The 23173-nt window shown below is 57.2% G+C and overlaps 1 protein-coding gene across 1 annotated transcript in view; it reads right to left on the bottom strand.

Annotated features, from left to right (window-relative positions):
* Positions 1–17191: 17191 nt before the first annotated feature.
* Positions 17192–23173, bottom strand: part of PLXNA1 (plexin A1) — a 52544-nt gene continuing 46562 nt past the window's right edge. Inside the window, exons 27-31 of the mRNA XM_058288874.2 lie at positions 22749–22939; positions 22412–22581; positions 21067–21279; positions 20330–20480; positions 17192–18601 (exon numbers count right to left, since the gene is read on the bottom strand). Of these exons, the coding sequence (XP_058144857.2) occupies positions 18506–18601; positions 20330–20480; positions 21067–21279; positions 22412–22581; positions 22749–22939 (821 nt within the window). The 3' untranslated portion in view covers positions 17192–18505. The remainder of the gene's footprint in view (positions 18602–20329; positions 20481–21066; positions 21280–22411; positions 22582–22748; positions 22940–23173) is intronic.

Here is a 23173-nt window from a genome sequence, read left to right as displayed (position 1 = left end):
CCACACAGAGGAGCTGGAAGCCAGAAGTCGATGGAAACTGGAAGAGAAGGAGAGGACATGTCCATGTGATGGGAAAGCCAAGGAACCCAAGGATTGCCAACAAGCCAGAACACTACTGACCCTGGGAGGAAGCCAGCCTTCCAGCCTCCGAGCCACAAGCCAATCAATTCCTATTGTTTAAGACTACCCATTGTGTGGTATCTGTCATAGCAGCCTGGAAAATGAAGACAAAGGTTTCTTAAAATGACAGATCCATCATTAATCTGTAATGGAATTACCAAATCAGAAAGCATTTGATGAATGACATAACATACAAGTCTCTGAGTTTTTGCCCATCCCCAGCTCTGGTGGCTTCTCAGGTATCTGGGGAAACCAGGGTATGCACAGATGCCAGAGCACTGGACTTGTTTGTTTATGTGCGTTGTGTTGGGTTTAGCAAGCTCTAGGCTGTCTGTGAGGGCCAGGAGAGCACGAGCTTAGATACAAGGAGCGTGCATTTCCAGCTAGGAGGAAGGAGGTAAGGAAAAACAGTTTCCTTGGTCCAGTAGGTCTTTTCAGTTTGCTGGAAGCTTTCAGGATACCTGTGGAGTACTATTTGAGTGTGCAGAGAGGGGTGGGATGTGAATGGGGAACGGTTCTGAAGTGGTGGAGTTTTCAGGTCATGTGCTTGTGTCCAGGGGCCTTTGGAAAGGCAGGGGAATCAAGTCCTGGGTGCTGGGTCACCTGTATTGGGAAAGGGGAGTCAGTAGACAAAGCCCAGTTATGGGCTCCATGGGGGACTCCTCATTTTTCGGTCTGAGAGTATACATAGATCCAGAAACTCCCACACTCCCTGATCCCATCTCCTCCAACTGCAGGAAATAGGTATCCTAAGTGATGGAGGGAAACACCATGGCCAACTTGCCGGGCATCTCATCAATTTGTCTCCAGGGTCCCAACAGACATTAGGTGCATCAGGACCTTGAATCCCTCAGGGTTCATAACTGCAAGCAACAGAAGCTACATTTATTGAAGGTTAGAGCTGGCTCATGGGCTCTTGAGGAAGCCTGGAGATACAGGGGAAACCAGGAATAAGGCAGGACCACAGCCAAATTCACACCACAAAACCAGCCTGGAGAGGACCCCGCTACAGCTGCCGCTGAGCAGGGGATACCATGGGTGCCTAGCCATTGATCAGCACAAAAAAAGAAGCTCTGGGTGGATCTGATCCTAATTAAAGGCAAGTGCAGGTCATGACCCCGTTCCTGGCTGTGAAGGGGGCTAAGAAAGGAAAAAGAGTCTCCATTATAGAATGGAAGACCAGCTCTGTGTCCCAGCAGGACTCAAGAATTCCCCAGAGGGAGTCGAGAGCCCAGGCAGCCACAAAAGAGATTAATGTGCATTCCTGACCTCTTGTTAGCAGACACTGAAAGAGCGCCAGGTCCTCAGCTGGTGGACAGAGCCCCAGGAAATGAGGGAAAGAAAATACACAGAGCAGAAGCCGCATTCCCAAAATGGGAAGGCATGGCTGAGCATTCCCAGATCCCCAGGGACCCACCACGGTTGTGTCACTTATTGCTGCTTAATGAGGGTTGTGAGACTTAGCAAGCGAAAAACACGGGGTGTCGACTTAAATTTAATATCAGATGAACAGCAAATAATTCTCAGTTATTGATCAGGAATACTAATTTAATAGGGCACCCTGTATTTTACCTGGCAATGCTTTGCTTAGTGAACCACCCCCAGAACTCAGTGGCTTAAACTCACAAGCATTTGTTATTGCTCACGGGTCTGCTGGTCAATCGTTCGGTGCTTCTGGCTGCTGCAGCATTTGCTCCTGCAGCATTTGCTCCTGCATCTGAAGCCAGCTGTGGGTTGGGCTGGCAGCTCTGGTGATCTTAGCTGGGTCATAGCACATGTTTGAGGTGAGCTGGTGTTCTAGTTTGCTAGGCTGCCAAAAGCAGATACCATAAAACGGGTTGACTTTTAACAGCGGGAATTTATTAGCGTACTAGCTGACAATTTCGAGGCTGAGAAAAAAATGTCCAAAATCAAGGCATCATCAGGCAATACTTTTCTCCCTGAACATTGGCTGCCAGCGATCCTGGACTCCTCTGTCACATGGCAAGGCACATGGCGGAGACTGCTGGGCTCTCCATTCTCTTCCAGGTTTTGTTGCTTCCTGCTTCCAGCTTCCGTGGCTTTCTCTGTCTCTCTCTCTAAATTCCATTCTCTTATAAAGGACTCCAGTCAGAGGATTAAGACCCACCCTGAATGAGATGGGTCTTAATAAAGATCCTACTCACCAAAAGACCCTACTTACAATGGGTCCACACCCACAGGAATAGATTAACTTGAAGAACGTATCTTTCCGGGAGCCATACAGCTTCAAACCATCCCAGCTGGCTCTAGGCGTTTTTGCTGTCTATCTATGAGGACAGGCTTGGAACCAGCTAAGCTGAAAGCCCATCATGACTTCGACACGGGGCTGGGTGGAGTTCGGACCCTGAGCTCTGTGGGCAAGTCTAAGTTGGGAGCCAAAGCCACAGGGGAGAAATCACCCTCATGGCGGAGAGGCATGTGATTTCTTCAAAGCACAGGAGTTCTGCTCCGAGAATGGGAGAAGCCATCAATTATCACTAATTATAGGATTCTACAGAGCCCTGGGAATGGGCTGTGCCAACAGTTGATTCTGCCTCAGTCATGCCATCCCGTGGTACAGAGAGGAACAGTCGAAGGCTTTGCGCCCCTGTGGGACAAATGGATGCCAGTTCTCCTGGCTGTAGATAGGTGAGGATGTCCATCTAAAGGTGGGGTCTGTATGTGTGCAGAGACACCAGGCATGCATTCATTAATTCGCTCATTCATTCATTCATTCAAGAAATATGTATTGAGGACTTACTGTGTGCCAGATACTGTTCTAGAAATACAAAAAGACAGCAGGCAACAAAAAGACAAAATCCCTGTCCTCATGGAGAAATAAACAAGACACGAAAATGATTACAGTACAAGCTCTGGGGGGAAATACAGCAGAAATGAGGGGTGGGGCCTGCTTTGGGGAAATGGCCATTGTGTTGGGGCAGTCGGGCATGGTCTCTCTAAGAAGGTGGCATTTGAGTAAATGGATGGAGTGTTCAGACCAGCAAACTTGAGAATCAGTAGACCCTGGCATTTAGTCTAGAGCCCCGTGGGTATAATCCCACACCCAGGGTGCCTGACAATCCCATTCCTTGTTCCAGGCCCATCCCACTCAGCTCTGAGAGCTGCCCTTGCCCAGAGCCATGGGGAGATCCTTCTCCTGACTCCAATCCATTCTCACCGTGGGAGACATTTTGAGAGTCAGTTGCTATGGGAAGTATTTCAACTGGCAGGAATTCAAAAGTCAAGAATGACTGCCTATCAGCCCTCGAAGGGCCCCCACCTGAGAGATTTAATAGAACTCTATTGAGCATGCTGGGAATTCACCGCAGGGGTGGAGTGGCTCTGCAGCCGCCTGGCTGCTTCCTAATCCAGGCACACCCGGCCACAGGGGACTGGCCACAGCTTCATGCCCTGTTTATTGGTGTCTGAGCAGGAACCCCCGGCTGTCTATCAACCTCTGTGGGTAAAGGCAGAAGGGGTCAGTCTCCACTGTTGGGCACTTGAGCTGAGGAACACCCCAACCTCTCCCCTGCCCCCACGAACCAAGCACCGTGTCCAGGGCTGCAGAGTTGGGGGCCTCTGACAGGTAGACCTGAGCTAGGGGACAGCTGGAAAGGACTCCTGGGTCTGGATCAAGGGCAGTGAGGAGCCCTGCTAGATTATTAGGAACTGTCAGAGGCCGCAGCTGGGGCATAATACTCCTCAACGACATTGCAGCCCCTGGCTTGGATCACTGACAGATAACCATGATCAAATGGGATGGCGGGACTCCAAAGTGGGGGGTGAGTTAGGGCAAAAGGGAATTCCCTAGCCTCCCACACGATGCTTCCCCACAAGGGGTGGGTGGTGGGAGCTGCTGGGGAGGAAACGCCGCCCCTTCCACCCCACCCCATGGGAAGCATGAATTCCACCCTCCCCCGAGACCTTCATCCAGAGGCACTGGGGTCAGAGATCGTAGGAAACAAAGGGCAAAAGTGCAGCTCACAATATTGTGGTCAGAAGATAGGTCTCTGCATCCATGAAGGTCTTTAGCACAAAACAGAAACCACTCCAGCTGTTTCCAGGAGGAAAGCATTGCACACTGAGAATGAGGTCCTTACACAGTCATTGGAAAGGCTGGAGGAACAGCCTCTAGTTGGGCATCTCCAGGTGGCCACCAACAATAGGCGTTGATCTCCAGAACATTCTGCCAGAACTGTCATGCGAGGGTCAGGAAGGTGTTGTACTGAAACTGAAGAACACCAATGACAAAAAGAAGATTCTAAAATAGCCAATAAAAAAAGGTAAACCACCTTCAGAGAAAGACAATTTGACAGCTAACTTCTTCAGAATAACAATGGTGGTCATAAAACAATGGGTAAGATCTCCAAAATGCAGACAAAAAAATAACACAACTTAGAATTAAGTAACTGGTCACAGAAGGGGGTAAAATGAAATAAAGATCATTTCAGGAAAAAACAACAGAGTTTATCATCAAGAGACAGGCTTCAAAGGAACTTGTATTTAAATTTTCTCCTCTGCCTTTCTCTGGAATATATGCTGACTGCTGGATCCAATCTCTCTTTCCTGGATTCCTTCCCCCCACCCCAAAACCTAACATCAAATTTCCCAATCTCTTATTAAAAGCAGAGCATTTAAAGGATGCCATCAAGAAAGTGAAAGACAACCCACAGGCTAAGAGAAAATTTTTACAAATTTGTATCCAGAACATATAAAGAGCAATTACAATTCAATAATAAAAAGACAGATAACCCCGGTTTTTTAAATGGACAAGGATGTGAACAGATATTTCTCCAAAGAAGATACACATACAAAAACAGAAAGAAAATAAAAAGAAGATACACAAATAACCAATCAGCATATGAAAGGATATTAACATCATTGACCTCCCCCAGCCCTTTACTCCGTCTCTCTCTCCTTCTCCTTCTCTATTCTCTCCTTCCTACTCTTTCTCTTGGTTCTGCATTCCTCAGAGTTGCCTTCACTCTTAGGCAGATTCAGGAAGTGGCTGCAAAAGCTCTTAGCTTACAAACACACCTCTCAACTCCCTCCATGCAAAGGAGTATTTTCTCTTTGCAACAGTTTCAGTGGAAAAAAAAAGTCCTTGTTTGGGTAATATTCAGACACTAGAAAGAGCAGAGTGGGGCAGAAGTCAGTCCCCACCGGCACCTGCTGTCAGCGGGCAGACAAGCCAACCCCCATCCACCCTGCACCTGAGCTAACCATGGTCTCTGGGGCCGAAAGTATATGCTGTTCTGCTCAAGCACTTTTGTTAAGGTGGCTTGCTAATTTTCTATAGCTTATCTCATCTTACTTCCAAGCTTTTTGTCCTGGCAGCAGGAACAAAACTTTAAAAATATCTTGAGCTAGTGCCGTTGAAACAATTCCTTTCGCTTTACCATAGTATCTTTGGGGAAAATGTTCAGTCCAGGTCACAGTTCAACTTCTTAGCAGACTTCTTCCTCCCTTTTCTTTCGGCTTCCCAAGACGGCAACGAGTCAAAGGCAAAGTTTTCGAGTCCCTCTGACATTAGGGAAGGGGAGCTCAGTTTCTCTGTCAGCCTTGAGGGCAAGGGCTTCGCCCCACTCAGGGCTGCCTTGTGCAGTGGTGCATGGTGTGCACTGTACAAACCCATGGGCACCGTTCACAAGGACTAGGATGGACCCAGGCCTGGTTGCACTCATCTCCACCCCCAGCCTCGGTTCAGTACAACACCTTCCTCATCTCCACTCATCTCCACCCCCAGCCTCGGGTCTCATCAAAATCCCTGTAACCCTTAAGACACGAGCTGGATCCCCCATCCCCCCATCCTCGGCGGCCTTCCCCTCCTGAGTCCAAGCCCCTGCCGGGCTGGCGGGCCTCTCAACGCTCTGCGCCCTTCAAGAGCCCACCAGGGGACGTCTGGGTCCCTGGAGCACCTGCACGAGCCGTGGGGAGCTGCCCACTGGGTTGGAGCAAGCAGACCTCTCCAACAGCCCGCTTCGTCCCGCCTCTTCCTCACTCCCTCCCACACCCCGTCAGGGGAGGCAGGACCTCCTTCACCCCAGACCCCCAAAGCCTGGCCATTCTGGTTGGCGGTAAAACCATTCTCAGATCTCCAAAAGTGGCTTTCCCGACATACGAAGGCAGCCGAAGATGTCTAGAAACCCCTCTTCTTCCGCCCTGCTGTCTCGGGGTGGCCTCAGGCAGTGAGGCAGCTCGGTGGGGATCCCTTGGGGCTGCCTTCCAGGATACAAAGGTTCACGGGGTATGAAGACATCGCCTGCCAGGGCGTCCAGCGCAGCCCCTGGGATGCTTATTCCACCACCCGATCATTCTCCCAGCAGCCCTGGGGGGCTCCTGCGGGTTAGAAATGTCCTTCCATTTTGCAGATGAAGACACTGAGGCTGAAAACGAGAAGAGGGGCTTTCCCCACGCGCGGCTGCCCAGCGCGAGCCCGTCCGCCTCCGCCTTCCCAGCAAACGGATGATTCAAAAGGGACTTTGTGTCTTGAAGACTCTTTTTAAAGCAATTCGTTCCAGCAAGAGAAAAGAGGTCTTTTCGGGCGCTGTTTCTTGGACTGAAACTGCTTTTGTGCCCTCCCCTCGGTCCTTCCGGGCTCGGGGAAGGCTGGAGAACGGCAGGCTCATCGCACGCTTCCATGCACGGAGCCGTCAGAGAGACCAGACGGACAGGACAAGGAGATGCCGTCCCGCTCAGACTCCTGCTGGGATAGCAGTGGGGAGTGAGGGTCCCAGGCAGAGCTCGACGGGGGCTTCCCGGGCACGGTGGCATCGGGGAGGGAAACCTTCCTGGAGTCCAGGCAGCTGGGTCCAGGTGACAGGCAGGGGCAGCGACACGGGTGAGGGAAGGTCAGCCTGCCCGCGCTGCCAACGCCGCGCTCTCAGCAAAGTGTGGCGCGGGCACCACTGGTGGTCCATGGGATATCTTCGAGGCAGGACACAGACGAGACAAGAAAAATGCTGCTGAGGACCCCTCCCCAGCAGTCTCCAATCAGAAAAACCAGTCTTCCCATGGAGGGAATTTAAGATGAGAGCTGGTTAGAGGGGATGGCAGGGAGCGCTTGTCACCTCGGGCAGAAGAGACGGGGCCGGGGAGGGGCCGCCAAGGTTCAGGCAGGGGCTCAACACCAGAGGGGGTCGTGGGGCTGCCGGGTGGGAGCAGAACCACCCAGGAGAGGCGGAGGGAGCGGCAGCCTGGAGCAGGGAGGGGGGTGGGTGTCACACATGTCCCCCAGGAGGTGAGCCCAAGCCTCCAGGCCTGCCCCCGGGAATGCGCCCGCTGTGCTGGGACTTGACGCTCCAGGGCTGGGGTCTCCAGGCGCCCCCACCCCCGCGTGCGGTACTGTGGGGCAGCAGCCCCGGCGGACGGAGGCACGGCCCTTCTCCCCGCCTCGCTCCCACAGCCCCCGGGCAGGACCCCGAGAGGGCCAAGTCCACCCCGCAGCGGGTCAGCATCTCCCACGCAGAGCACGGCGGCCCGGACGAGGGAGCGGGGAGCGGGCGGCGCGGGCGGGAAGCCTCTTCATTGGGAGTCGAGCACCTGCCGGTCTTTCGCCCTCTGGCTAACACTATTTTATTTTATTTCTTTTATTTAATTTGTTTTATTATTTTTAAATTTTCTTTTCCTAGAGAAGTGGTCGGTTTACAGAAAAATCACGCAGAAAATCGAGTTCCCATGTACCACCTAGTCTGCACAGCTTGCACGAGGGAGGCTCCGCGGTTACAGTTCACGACACCACGTTTCTGTAGTCGAGCTCTCAGCCAGCGTCCAGCGTTCACAGAAGGGGTTATCGTGCTGTCCAGTCCAAGAACTTCCGTAACTTAATCAGAGAGGGAGCCTGTCCTCTGGCAGGAGTGTTGCTAGAAACAAATACTGTTTGTGTCTTACTGTTTTTGTGTTTGCAGCTCCCTTCTATTCGTGGTAAGGGATGCGGGCTTCCATTACGGCAGGGCCATGGCGTCTTCCTTTGAAATGATTTCTCCAACTTTAAAGAAAATTAGGAGGTCTCCCTGAGAGGACCAGTGGCAGACAGAGAGAGACCGAGGTGAGCACCCAGAACGGGGCACCAGGACGCTGGGGGCGAGAGAAGGGGGATGGGGTCCAGGCCACGCTGGGAAGCCCCAGGCTGCCCATCCGTCTGAGCCTCCCGGGAAGGGGCCGCCCAAACCCTGCAGCCTCCTGCAATGCAGCAGGTAGCACAGGGGTCTGCTCGCCGGAAGATCGGCGCTTCATCTGATCCAGCTTCGAGATCTCAGGTGCCAGCCCCAGTGGGGCCAGAGGGCCCTGTCAACACACCACCGATCCCCACGCCTGCAGCAAACACGGAGCAAAGACCCCGCTTCCTCCAACCAGGGGGGTGGGGCTGCGGGACACTAAGAGGTGTGGGCATCGAGCAGACAGGGGCCAGATTTGGGTCCTGATTCAAACCAGCCAGTGAAAGTGCGGTTTTTTTTAGAGAGTTGAGGATATTTGAATATGGAAATACTGATTTTGTTGGAGTGATAACGGCTGAGAAAAAAATGCCCTTATTCATTGAAATAAAAATAATAACCAGTCCCATAAATAAAGGAAAAAGAGACATTTTGAAAAGCTGGGCTTCTGGAAGTTTCACCTGGAAGCCATGAAGTGAGAGGTGGACCCCATCCATCGATCTACCTCATGGGCAACCCCACCCCGTCCAGCCAGCCAGCCACTTCTGCCTTCAGCTCATCCTCTCTGCTCTCTAGGCCTCCAACCATCCACCCACAGGTCATCCAGGTCAGGCTGAGACGAGGTTGTGCTCACGGGCTCCCAAAAGCCGCGTGAAGAGCTCAAGCTTGACGCTGTCGAGAGGGAGTGCCGTGGAACATCCTTGGCAGAGGAGCCCACCCTTTTCTCTGGGGTTGGGGGTCTCCTCCACAGCCTCATCTGCTGTTGGCTGCAACCCTGGCCTCTCTCCCATCTAACTGCCTTCCGGATGCTTCCCTCCAGGTGCCCCTCAAGATACCCAAAGCGGATCTCCTCATCTTCACCCCACAAAGGCCCATTGCTGGTCCGCCATCTTGGCAATGTCACCCCCAGTTCGTGGCTGGCCAGGCTGAACCCTCCCAGCCCGGACCCCTTCCTGCTCCCCTGTGCGCCCCTCCTTGTTATCTGACAGCCGTTGCTGTCCGGAATGTCTACAGGCCTGTCCCTCTAGGGAGCTGGGGTCTCCAGGACAGATGGACCATCTCAGGGCCAGTTCCGTGTCCTCTGCCCAGCCAGGGCCAGGCACAATGTCAGAGCTCAGGAAGTTCTGGTTAATAAATAATAAAGGCCCCAGTCACAGGCCTTTATTGTGCACGGAGGCTAAGATTTTGGGAAGAGTATCTCCAAGCCTGGCCACAGGGCAGGGGCTTGGAGAGAAGGGGTCCTCCCAGCACCTCCTGTTTTCCTTTAAACATACTCCTCCCTTTTTAACTTGGAGAAATAATTTCAAAGGAAAACATCGTGGCCCTGTCTTAACTGGAGCCCTGGCCACCAATCGAAGGTGACTGTAAACATAAATACATTAAAAGTAGCCCTGGCTACTCCAGGCTGTCCCAGCCCATCCTGAGCCCTGGAGATCCCGACTCCAATCCTCTTGTGAAAACACTTATGGGCTAGGAATCGGGATGCCCCCTCATGCAATTTAGATGCTGGGTTGATCACCCTCACGGCCAGAGATGTGTAACTATGTGCCTGCCATTCCCCCACCCCGCCCTGTCACCTACATGCTGGGCCGGGCCACTGAGCTGGCTGTCCCAGTGGTTAGGGCATCCGTCTACACACGGGAGGTCCAAGGTTCAAACCCTGGGCCTCCTTGACCCGTGTGGAGCTGGCCCATGCGCAGTGCTGATGTGTGCAAGGAGTGATGTGCTACACAGGGGTGTCCCCCGCGTAGGGGAGCCCCACGCGCAAGGAGTGCGCCCTGTAAGGAGAGCCGCCCAGTGCGAAAGAAAGTACAGCCTGCCCAGGAATGGCGCTGCACACACGGAGAGCTGACACAACAAGATGATGCAACAAAAAGAAACACAGATTTCCGGTGCCACTGATAAGGATAGAAGCGGTCACAGAAGAACACACAGCAAATGGACACAGAGAACAGACAACTGTGGGGGGCGGGGAAGGGGAGAGAAATAAATAAAAAATAAATAGAATATCAGTAAGTCTACTCTAATCCATAGTCTATTCCTCCATCCTGTGGACCTTAGAATGGTTGTATCTATATCAAGAGGGGGCTTAGATTCCACATGGATGCTGGATGCAATTCTCCTGCTTTCAGTTGTAAGCACTCTTGGCTCCCTGCTGTGGTGGTTGACCTTCTTCACCTCCATGTTAGCTGAGTGGGGTAAGTCCAATAAACCAGAGTGTAGGAGTTGCAAGTCTGTTGAGGCTCAGGGCTTGGCTATCACATGGTCAGTCCAGAGATTCAGGCCCCCTGGGTATACAATAAACCCCAGCACCAACTACAGATCCAGTAAAAGTAACAGGAGAGCCTTGTGGACAAAGATCACATCTGAGTACAGCTCCATCACAGAGAAACACAAACTCCAACTGACATGGCACTGAACTCCATCTGATATGACCACAGAACTTGTGGGTCTCTGTAGCCCTCAGAAGAACCAATACCTGGAGTTGTATTTGCTTTATCTGTCTCTGGGACTCTGCTGAGGTGTGCATAATGGCAATCCCTCTGATAACCTCCCAGCCCTTTTTGGAGACTCATAGCCATATAAACTCATTTGTCCTTTCCATTTCCCCCTTTCATTCAGGTCAAAAAGCATTTTTAACTCCTGGTATTATTTGTAGACTGAGATATTCTGCTGGTCCAAGTTGACCCTTTTATTCAAGGTCATTTTCTAGTTACATCATCAACTGGTACTTGGTAGTAATCCCCCAGTGCCAGGGAGGCTCATTCCCGGGATTCATGTCCCACACTGGGGGGAAGGCAACACTTTTACATGCTGAGTATGGTTTTGAGACTGGCCACATTTGAGCAACACAGGGACTCTCAGAAGGTAACTCTTAGGCACCCTGCAGCTCTAGGCCTTGTTCTTATTTCAGGTGGCCATGGTGGCTGCTGGGGGTAGGAAGTGGGAGGAAGAGATGTGATGTGGGGGCATTTTCAGGGGTTGGAGTTGTCCTGGGTGGTGCTGCAGGGACACTTAGCAGACATTGTATGTCCTCCCATGGCCCACTGGGTGGACTGTGGGAGAGTGTGGGCTATGATGTGGACCATTGACCATGAGGTGCAGCGGTGCTCAGAGATGTATTCACCAAGTGCAATGAATGTCTCATGATGATGGAGGAAGTTGTTATGGGGGATGGAGTGGGGTGGGGGGTATCGGAGACCTCATATTTTTTGAATGTAACATTAAAAAAATAAAGACAAATAAAATAAAAATCTTTAAAAAGAAAAGGCCAATGTGCCAGCAGTCCCCAGGGAGGCCCGGGAGGTCAGGGGGCCGCATCCTATTGAGGACATCTTCGGGTCCCTCCTACCTGCTTCTGGCCTCCCTTTCCTCTCAGCCTCCTGTCCCCTGCTCACCCAACTGGCAAGTGGAAGCCAGAGCCTGCTGCCCCCTGCTTCCCAAGGGACTCACAGTCAAATCTTGGGGCTTTCGGGTCCTGCACGGTCTGGACTTCCATCCCTTCTTTGACCTTACCTTCTCCTCTCCTCTCCTTGCTCGCTCTGCTCACCCTGGCCTCCTCCCTGTTCCTCAAACACGCTAGTTCTCTCCTGCTCCAGGGCCTTTGCTACTGCTGTTTCTTCTCCCAGGACTGTTCTTCCCCTGATATCAACACAGCTGGCCCTTCTTGTCCCTCTCAGGTCTCTGCCCCAATGTCCCCTGCCCAGAACGGCCTGCCCTGTGCACCTGGCAGAAGTGGGCACCCCTCTCCCGTCCCTGCCCAGCCCACCGCCCGCCCCATCCCAACCTGCAGTTGTCACATCACTGACATCCACCCACCTCACAGACAAAGCTGCTTCCTCCTTGCCAGGCTCCCCACAGCCCAGCACAATGCCCGGCACATGGAAGGGTCTCTGGCAGCCAGCGCCAGCTCACGAGCCAGCCCAGGCCATGATGAAGGAAGTCTGGCATCCCCTTATATACCAATCTGAGTTGGGGGGGTGGCCGCCAGCCAGCCCCAGCCCGGGACACAGGCACTGGCCCTCACCCCTCCGCCACCCATGCACACGCCCGGCTCGCAGCAGCCAGCAAGCCCCAGTATTAATAGCTGAAGATGTTGATCCCTGGATGTGGCAGTGCGCGCAGCAATCAGAAAGCACTTGCCTCCTGCGCTGCACTCGCTGCGTAATTACGCCTGATCACCTCGAGCTGTTAGAGCTGATTGAGGCGCAGAGACGGCCGCCTGATTTCAGGCTGGTGGGGCCGGGGCCCTCGGCCGCCTAACGAGGGTAATTGAGGCAGGGCTGATTGTGCCGGAAAGCGGGAAGGGGCCGAGCCATGAGAGCAGGCCGCGGCACACCCCCAAACGGGACTGCATTTGCTAAATTTGTTTCCGATGCAATTTCATGGTGATTACACTGATTTCTTTTAAGTAATTGAGCCTGGCGCTCAGCTCGATGCTTGCGGCCCCGGCTGTCAGGACAGGGCCTGTTTTGGAGCGGGAGATATTATGATTTATGGACCCTTGTCACAGCCATCAGAGCTGGGTGAGCTTGGAGAGAGGCAGGCCGGAGAGGAGACAGGGGTCTCGGGGAACCTTCGAGCTGCACTCAGATATTCTGCTGGCCTGGGCGTGAGGGGCCAGCGGGCCCCAGTTGAGTCCGGCTCTGTCGCTTACTGCTGTGCAGCCTTGGGCAAGCCGTGAGACCTCTCTGAGCCTCGGCTTCCTCCCCGTGCATATCACAGCGACGTCACAAGCAGCGAGGACATGGGCTCAGAGCAGGTACCCAGGCCCTCAGGGCACATCCCGCCTTACTCGCCCCAACGCAGGCCCGCTGGCGCAGAATGGTCACACCGGATCCCCACACCCACCTCTGGGTAGGACAGGCCACCCGCCTTTTGGCCCAGAGACTTGGGGCCCCACCACCCAAAGCCACACAGACTTGTGAAAAAGAGTCTGTGTAAAAAATAACTTTGAGATGGACTAGGTTGTGTGGGAAAAGCCAGCCGTTCCCAAACTGGGTTCCACGGCCAAAAGGCTCCCAACAAAAAAGAGGGCTCCCTGGGGAGAAAGTCGGGGCACACCGATGGCTGCAGCCCCGTGCTTTTCATGGCCCAGCCCGAGACGTGGCTTCCGGTCTGTGGGAGCTGGTGAGCGAGGTGGCATCGGGGGCCGCCCCCAGCCCTTCTGGGTCAGAATCTGGACTTTGACAAGCTCCCCATGCCACCGGCCACATGGCCTTGACAGCTTGAGAGCCACACTCTGCGCCAAGGGTCTGCACCCCGGGGGACTTCTAAGGAACACCCATACTCGGGTTCCCCAGGAGCGAAGCAGAGTCTCTGGGGGTGGGCCCGGCACCCCCTGGTGCACCTGCCCAGACTCAGCACACGTGCAGCAATTCAGCTTGAGCATCAGAATCACCTGGAGGGCTTGAAACACAGGCAGCCAGAGGGCTTGCGAGCAGGGATTGGAACAGGATTTGCAAGCTGATGTCCACAGCGGCATCATTCACAATTGCCGGAAGGTGGAATGGATCAACGAAGTGTGGTCTCCACACCATGGAATAGTATTTCGTGTTTTAGTTTGCTAGCACTGCCAAAAGCAATATACTGGAAACAGGTTGACTTGTATGATGGAGACTTATTAGCTTACAAACTTAACAGTTCTAAGGCCATGAAAGTGTCTAAATCAAGGCATTAGCAGGTGATGCTTTCTCCACCAAAACAGCCGCCTGTGATCCTGGATTCCTCTGTCACATGGTAAGGCACATGGCAGCATCTGCCAATCTCTCCTCTTGTCTGAATTTCATTGATTTCAGCTTCTGGCTTCTGTGACTTTCTCTTTCTTCACATTCATCCCATTTAAAAGGACTCCAGTAAGAGGATTAAGATCTACCCTGGGCCACGTCTTAACTGAGTAACCTCATCAAAGGTCTTGTTTACAATAGGTTCACACCCCCAGAAATGGATTCGTTTGAAGAACATGATTTCCTGGGGCACATAAGATTCAAACCACCATCCTTGGCCATAAAAAGGAACAAAGTTCTGACATATGCTGTGACATGAATGAGCCTTGAAGATACCATTTTGAGGGAAAGAAGCCAGAAGCAATAGGACAAACATGGCATGGCCTCACTGATCTGAAGTAACTAGAATAGACAAATAGAGAAGACTGAAAGATCACAGCTTATCAGGGCCTTTGGGCAGTGGAAAGGGGGCTTAATGCATAGTAAGACCAGACTTTGTTTGGGGTGATGGAAAAGTTTTGGTGCTGGGTGGAGGTGAGGGTAGCACAACATTGTGAATGTAATTCACGCCACTGAATTGCTCACTTGAAAGTGGTTAAAGTGGGAAATTCGGGGTTTTAGCTGTTACCATGAAAACATATATAAACAAACAAATAATAAACACATACACAGTGGCTTAGAGAGCATCAGACCACCTGGGAGAGAAGAGGATGTTAAAACATAGACGATGGGGCATTTGCTGTTCTGGAAAGTTCCTGGTGCTGCTGCTGCTGGCACGGCCATCATGCTGAAGTGTGAGTCGGCACACCTAAGGCTCTGAGAAGTCCTGCAGGTAAGAGTCTCAGCCTTGCCTCCAAAAACTCAATCACAGAATGCAGCCTCGTTCCTGGAACACCTCCTTAGCTCCCCTCGGAAACGGTGACCTGAGCGTGGAAGGTTCTTCAGCTCTGCTGAGCCATCCCTGCCTCCCAGGAAGGCTGGGCCTCTAGCCCCCAGGGCAAGGGGCTGGGCTGCCCACCCCACTCCTTGGACCCCGACAGCCACCTCCCAGCAAGGAAAACGCCAGAGCCATGAGCTTTAGCAAAAATGTTTAATCTCTCCTTAATGTGTGTGTTTATTTACAAGTACTAAATCTGCAGAACAGTAAAATAGGAAATAGCCATATATTTACACAACCCAAGGGCAGGCTGCCCGGACAGTTGCAGCTGCCCCCGCCACGAGGAACGGCCGCAGAGGCTCAACAGGGCGCCCGGTCCCACCGTGTCGCTTTTTGGGTGGGGGTCTGCGGCATTAAAGGACAGCTAATTGTGGGCTTCGTCTTAAAAATATCTTTCTCTCTCTCTCTCTCTAAATATATCTATTCTAGCTTGTATAGCACCAACGACGTGAGCCATCAAATCCAAAAGGGGGAGAAAAAACAGGGGGAGGCTCTCAGCAAGGTCGGGCTGGGGGAGGGACAGGCGTCCGGGCCCCTCCGTGGGGCTGGGGCTGCACGTGCAGGTCTCAGAGCCCACCCCAGAGCCCCCTTGAGCTAAGGCCGGGAGCCATGGGGGAGGCCGGCCCTTGGGGAACTTGAGAGCATGGAGGTATATGGATGGGGCCTCGCCGGGCAGTGGGGCCAGGCACCCAGACCAAGGCGAGTGAGGTCCTGGGGTGCCCCGAAACCCAGCCCGGCAAGGACAAGAAATGGGGGGGCGGGCTGGGGAGGGGAGAGGCCTGGCTGCAGGACAGGTGACAGCAGCAGTGTCCGAGGTGGGTGGGGTGCCTGGTAAATACCTGCCTCGCTCAGGGCCAGGCCCCCCAGGCTCTGGGCCTGGAGCGATGGGGCCTTCAGGAACATCCTGCCCACCCCCCCTTTCCCAGAGCCGAGGCCCCAATCCCAGGGTGGGAGCCACCAGGCAGGAGGCTGTGGGCTGGGGGAGGGCTCCGTGGGGACCAGTGACAAACAAATGGGGCCCTCGCCCCGCGGCGGCATCCAGATCGGCTCGGCTCGGCTCCTACGTAAACAGGTGCTGCTAAAGTGCTTGCGGCCCACGCAGGCCTCGGCTCCCGGCACAGGAACGCTCGGCTGAGGCCCCTGCCCACGCGGGCAGGCCGGAAGGGCTGCCTGGGGCCCTGGAAGGGCCTGGCTTGAACTGGACTCTAAGAGGACGGAAGCCCTGATGCGACTGCGCAGAACTGGAAGAGCAGGTGGCTTTGCTAGAAGCCAGCGTCCAGAGGAGGTCTTTGGGGTGGGGGGTGGGGGGGACCGAGGCTCTCACCTGGGCAAAGCCAGACGACATATAAATAACCAAAGAGGTGGGAACCCCAGCGCCAAAGCATGGGGCTCCAGCTCCGCCGTGTCCCCCGGCTGCGTGGGGCACGGGCCACTCACCTGAGCGCGAGGTGGGTGCTGGCAGGCATGCGGGCGGGGTGGTCCCGAGGCCTGCCGCAGGGCCGCTGGGGCCCAGGTCAGCCCGTGTCCTCCGGCTCGAGGAGCTGAGTCAAGCTCGCCGGTTTCACACGGCTCCCGACAGGGGGGCTCCCACCTAAGGGGTCCAGCCTGGCTCCGAGGGACCTCCGCGGAGCAGCCTCTGGGGTGGGGGTGGGGGAACGGGCCGCGTCTCTCCGGCCGGGCCTGGCCACAGTTAGCTGTCCCTTAAAGTCCACGGAGACCTTTTGTACCATCGCAGGACTGAACGCGAAAGGGGACGGGGCTGCTTGTTTGCTCTATACCAGTGACTCAGGAATTAGAAAAACATTTAAAAAAACAAAAACAGAAAACATCTAACCACCTCTAGTATTCAACACTTGCAGTTTTAAAAAGATCAACTCAGACTAAACGCTAGCACAATCATGCAGGAAATCCACCGGCCCTGGGCACCCCGAGGCTCTCAGGGAGTGGGGTGGGGGGGGGTGTTGGCAAGTCCCCCCCTGGGTAAGTCAAAAGAAAGAAAACAGCGGCGCAGCGCCCAGGGGTGCAGGCTGCAAGGCCCGTCCTGCTTGGGACAGACTCCGGCCACTTTCTTCAAGACCATTTGGGTTTTTTGTTGTGTGTGTGTGTGTGTTCCCACTGCCTTAATTTGCTCATTCTATACTGTTTTTAAAATTTCTTCTCCTTCCGTTCACTGTACAGTACCCCACTGGGGCTGAAGACCGAGGCGAGGGCCACGTGTGTGTATATATATATATATGTATATATATATATATATATATGTACAGATTTTTTTAATTAAAAATTTGCTCTTTCTTGCTGAGGGCGGGAATGGACAGAGGCCAACGCCTGGCCCCTCTGGTCAGTGGAGTCCGACGCGCGGGCCTGGCGGGACGGAGGCCAGCCGGCGTGGCTGGAGAGCTCGGCCCCGCTCTCGCCGCCCAAGCGGAGCGCAGCAGGATTTCTCGTTTCCCCATCACAAAAACAAACAGTCCCCAAGATGTCCCACCACTCTCTCGAGGGTCCAGGATGCCACTGAAATGCCAGAACTGGAAGCCGCTGGGGTGGACGACAGAGGTGGCGCGCGGAGAGCGGGTCGGGGCTGCCTGGAGAGCCGGGGGGTTCGGGAAGCGCTAGAGGCCCCCCGGGCAGCCACAGGGGCTGGCGGAAGGAGTGTGGCCGGCGTGGGGCAATAAATAACAGGACGTGCTCTGTGGCCCAGAGTCCCGGGCCGGCGGCGTCCAGCGGCAAAGCCCTGAGGACACAAAGCGAGTTCCTGACTCCATCCAGAGGTGACTCGGGCGGGAGCCGGGTCTCTCTGGAGCCCTCCATAGGAGGGGAGGCGGGGAAGGGCCTCTCCCGGGGCGCCCTGGCCGCACGGCGCACGCGGTGAATCCGATGGCGGCGTGGAGGCTGCTGGGTGCAGCGGGAGGGGGTGGCAGGGCCCAGACCAGCTGTCTCTGCTTGGCCCGGGCCTGGGTATCCGGTCTGTCCCCCCGGCTGCCAGCCAGGTCCCTGGTCCTCAGACCCTGCCCGCCGAGGAACGGTGACACCTGGGGGCAGCTCGGAAGCTGGACTCCACCGACGGCCCCAGTCCCAGCTCCGAGCTCTGCTCGCCTTAGCAGTCTGGGCTCCTGGGGGACGGACTGTGCCATACTGGCCTCCCCTCCCGACCCCTCAAAGGTCACCCCGTTTGCCCACAAAGCCACTCCCCGGGTGAACGTCCCTCGTGCACCACGGACACCGCCTGGCTCTCCCTGGTCTTCTGGTGAGCGGCTCCGTGCACGGAGATGGAGAAGCGGGCCCTATCGGTCCACACGCGCCCACACACTAGGAACCAGGGCCCCACACTGGGCGGAGGAAGGAGGGGAGAGCCGGAGGCACCCCATCCATGGAAAACCACGAAGTCAGCTACGTGATGGCCCCCGGGCCCAGGGCACTTGAGCCGCTGAACAACTCCCCCAGGCAGGTGGCAGAGGGTAGCCCCATGGCCCCAAGCCCGGTCTGGCCTGGCTGGAATGGAGGCCGCAGCGGCCTGCAGGGCCCCTCTTGCGCTCGCTCCGCCGCTGGGCAGAGTCACGGGGCCTGGGGCCTCAGCTGCTCAGGGCCATCGTGTCCACCACCTGCTCCAGCTTGCTCCGGAGCCGCTGCCGCCGCGCCTGCTCGTCCTTCTCCAGGGCCGCCAGGATCTGCAGACAGGGAGGCGCGTCGGTGGAACCGGCAGGGCTGTTGGCCCTGGGATGGGCCTGCGGGCAGCCAGCCGGGGGGCCAAGGGCTTGGCCGAGGCCAGAAGGACACAGCCAGGGCCAAGGGTCCACACCAGGGGACTGCCCTTGCTCGGTCACTGCCTCTGAGTGGCCCATTCCCAGTGCTAACGCCCTCTGGGCCCTGACGGCGGGCTGAGAAACACGTCACCGGTGCGTCCCCTTCCATTCCCAGCCGAGAGCCCGCCCCCTGGTCTTCATTCCTCCTTTTCGTTCTTCCAAATACCAACCCCAAGCCAGCAGCTGTGGTGGAGGCCAGCGCCCCTCCTCGGTGCCCCCATCTCCTGTCTAATGGATGGGGCCTGGGACCCCCAGGATCAGGCTCTCGTGGCCCCCCTGCTTTCAGTTCCAGCCGAGCCTCGGAGCTGCCTGGGGACTCCTAGGCCAGTCATTTGCTCTCCTGAGAACCCCTCCTCTCTGCTCTGCGGACTCATGCCTGTGTACCCTAACCACCCCCGAGGAAGGAGCAGCGGTCCCCAAGCACCGGGGACCTGGCAGGCAGCCTCTGCCCATCACTGTGGGGAGCCAGTCACCTGCTGGGCCCATGCGGTGCCTTCTCTCACCACTGCATGTTCCATCACTGCCTACTGTTCTGCCCCCCTTGCCAGGAAAACTCACCTGAAATGTCCCCCATTCCTCTCCTCCTTTTCCCTGGTGAGCCCACAGCCGTCAGGCTCCCCCGCCCGGCTGGCACTGCCCCCAGGCCCCTACAGCACCTTTGCCCACCTCCCAGGGCGTCTGCCCACAAACCCTCCCTGCCTCCTGACCCTCTTTCCCAAAGCCACACCCCATCTCTCCAATGGCTCAGGTCAAAGGTGGGAGTCAGAGCCTCCCACCCACGGGCAGACCCCGCTGGCTCAGGGTCCCACCGCGCCTCCCAGCCCCCAGCTCACTGGGTCTGAGCCCAGCAGCCCTCCCTGGGTCACGGCAGCAGCCCCCTCACCAGTCCTCACTGATCCCCACTCCCCCTCGCCCCTTGCAGCCCCCCGTCATCTCACATCCCTCCTGTTTCCAACCCTCCGCTGGCTCCTCTCATTTGGGGAAAAGGGCCAAGACCCTCCAAGGCCCACGAGCCAAGCAACCTGACCGGGACCTGGACCATGCCTCTCCTCCCCTCGGGCTCAGCCTCCTGCAGTCCTCGAGCAGGCCGGCGGCAGCCCCAGGGCCTTGGGACCTGCCCTGCTCTGCCTCTCCAGGCCGTGCTGTGCCACGTCCAGTGCAGCCCCTCGGCCAGCCCTCTTGGCTCTGACGTCCCGCAGAGCTGCCCCAACCTTCACCCAGGACGCCAAGGAGGCCTTCTGGGGCCTCGCTCCCAGGCAGTGGGCAAGTACCTGAAGGAAACAGCCCAGGAAGGGCCTGCAGCCCAGCCCTGCCGGGTCCCACCCAGACTGGCAAGCACGGGCGAAGGGCCCCTCGGAGAAGGGGCGGTCCCAGCACCTTCTCCCCACCGGGAGGCTCTGCAGACCTGCTCTCCCCCACCCCCATGTCACCCCCTAATGACCCAGAGGAGCAAGGCGGGAGCCCCAGGGAACCCCACACTCGGACAGGGACAGGCCAGCAGAAGGGAAAAGAGGAGGGAGGCCAGCAGCCAGGGCCTCGAGAGAGCCTGGGGAGGGGGCTGCAGCAGATGGGCCGCAGGGGGCACGGGCTCACCTCGTCCTTGTACTTGGTGATGTAGGAGTAGATCTCGTGCAAGGCGCTCATGCTGTTGAACTGGCTCAGGTGCAGCCGGGACTGCTCGGCCAGGTACGCGCTCATGTCCTGGTCGCTGATGGCTGGCATCTTGGCGATGTCGGCATAGTACCTGCGGGCCAGGGGGAGTGAGAGCCGGGCCCACCCGCGTGCCCGTGGCCCACCCTTTCCCCAGCCCACTGCCAGCCCCACTGCGCCCCACAGCCTGCCCCAATGCGCCCCACCGCCAGCCCCACCGTGCCCCACAGCCTGCCCCACTGTGCCCCACCGCCAGCCCCACTGCCCGCACCACAGCGCCCCACAGCCTGCCCCACTGTGCCCCACCGCCAGCCCCACTGCGCCCCACCACCTACACCACAGCACCCCACAGCCTGTCCCCACCCCACTGCGCCCCATGGCCTGCCCCCGCCCCACCACCCACCCCACTGTGCCCCATCACCTCCTCCACTGCGCCCCACAGCCTGCCTCCGCCTCACCGCCCACCCCACCGTGCCCCATGGCTGCCCCACTGCCTGCCCCACTATGCCCCACGGCCTGCCCCTGCCCCACCGCCCACACCACAGCACCCCACAGCATGCCCCCGCCCCAATGTGCCCCACCGCCTGCCCCACTGCCCGCCCCACTGTGCCCCATGGCCTGCCCCCACCCCACTGCCCACCCCACTGCACCCCACGGCCTTCCCAGCCCAGCCACACTACCTCTCCACCCAGCTCTTGTAGTTGGGGATGTCCTTGGCGTAGAGCAGCTTGTTGGAGGGCGAGTCCTTGCCCAGCTTGTGCTCGGACGTGGAGCACGAGTCCATGAAGGTCTGGGCCACTACCGACAGGCAGGCGTCGGTGATGCTGTTCTTGTGGATGTCGAAGACGAACTGCGGGTTCTTGATGACGTTCACCCAGAAGCGCAGGGGCAGGCTGCAGGGGTGGGAGCGCCAGGCTCGGGTCAGCCAGGCCGCCCACGCCTCACGCCTGAGGCCACACCCGATCGGGCTGCCCACCGCACTGCACAGGACCTCCTCTGGGCCACTTGGCCAGGGATCTTGCAGTCCTCCTGGCTCTCACCTTTCAGTGGCCATGGGTATCCACAGATGGGGAAACTGAAGCCCAGACAGGAGCGGGAGAGGGACAGTAAAGAGGACAGAGTCTCTGGACGTACTGCCTCAACTGCCCCATCCCTACCACCCTGGCTGCAGTCTCTCTCACATGCCGCAGGCAGACACAGGCATACCCTACACACGGTCCCAGTCGCCGTCCTCCCAGATCTGCCCGCCTGCTCATGCTCGGAGGGATCCACCGCCCTGCTCCCACCCTGCAGCAAATCCTGGAAGTGCCCAGGGGCCTCCCATGGTGCTCCTCCGTGCCAGGGGCTCCCTCCATCCCCTTCAGCTGTGCCAACCCCAGGGGATTAGCCACAGACCTGCACTCGGACAGCGAAGGTCGGCTAACTGGGGGCAAGGGAGGCAAGCACTCTGGAGTAGGAGGCCCCAGAAGGCGGGCCTGGGCCAGATTTGGGGGGCTGGGGTGGTGAGCACTCCAGGAAGGGGGAAAGGCCCACCCAGGGCACAGGCACACACACCGCCTCCAGAACCCACGCACCCCTTGTCTGTGCGCAGAGGGGCCTGGGGCAGGGGGCACGCAGGGAGCGTCCATCACTGTCATCGCCACCCCTCACCCCCCAGAGGAGACCTACGGGCCAGGGCTCTACGCCTGTAGGGCCCCACGGGCGGCTTTGCTGTCTGCACACCCGTTTCCTCGTCCCCGGATCACACAGACGCCTGGCCCAGCCTGAAGCGAGTTCCTTGCACAGAGACCACTCACTGGCCACTGCACAGGTGCACACACAGGGCCACTCGCCTAGCCAGCTTCTGACTTCCCACCTGTTCGAATGAGGCGGAGTCCACCCCAGCCCAAGACAGGCCTGGGTCCAGCTGTACCCTGAAGGGCCCAGGGGCCTGAGCCTGGGCTACTTGCTAAGGGGCTGGGCCCACCCACCCCAACACCTCCCCGAGGCCCCGCCCCGCCCAGCCGTGGCCCCGCCCCTAGTCACCAGTTGCTCTTCCAGGTGTGCCGCACATCGGCATCGTGGATCTGGTGCTTGTCCGCCTGCTCGTCCAGGAAATCAAACATGTACTTGATGGCCAGCGGCAGGGCGCTGCCACGGTGTGCTGTGCTGAAAATGGTCTCAAACAGGTCGTCCACAAACTTCTGCAGCGTGCCCTGTGGGCAGGTGGGCACGGGTTCCAGGGAGCCGCCTCCTCACATCCCCAGCGGGAGGGGCAAGGTGAGGACGAGGGGTTCTGCCAGGCGCTCATCTCCCCAGGTAGGGTGTCGCCACTGGGTCCCACCCCAGTCCCACGGCTGGCCAGCTCGCGGGCGGGGCCCACCTTGGTGGCCAGCAACCGCGTCAGGTAGATCTCGGAGACCATCTTGCTGCCGCGGTCACCCTCCCGCTGGTCCAGGTGGTCGTGGTTCTTCACCAAGTGCCACAGCTTGGTGCCGCTCTCCAGGTCAGGCGTGATCATCGGCGTGCGCGAGCGCAGGCTGTCGGGGCTGCTGGCCGTGCGCAGCATGCTCTCTGCCGGAGCGCCCGCTGTCAGCACAGGTCTCGCCACCAGCCACGCCCCATTCCCCTGCCCAGCCCCGCCCAAGCCCCGCCCATTGCCCAGCCCCACCCCATTCTACTACCTGCCCAACCCTACCCCATTCCACTGCCCTGCCAAGCCCCGCCTCCTGCTCAATCCCACCCTGCTCCACTTCCTGGTCCTGCCCAAGCCCCACCCCATTACCCAGCCTCCCCATTTCACTGCCT

The sequence above is a fragment of the Dasypus novemcinctus genome, chromosome 26 (genome assembly GCF_030445035.2).
Source record: "Dasypus novemcinctus isolate mDasNov1 chromosome 26, mDasNov1.1.hap2, whole genome shotgun sequence".
NCBI classification, from domain to species: Eukaryota; Metazoa; Chordata; class Mammalia; order Cingulata; family Dasypodidae; genus Dasypus; species Dasypus novemcinctus.
Note: the sequence above shows the minus strand (reverse complement) of the source record. Positions and strands in the feature narration are given on the sequence as shown.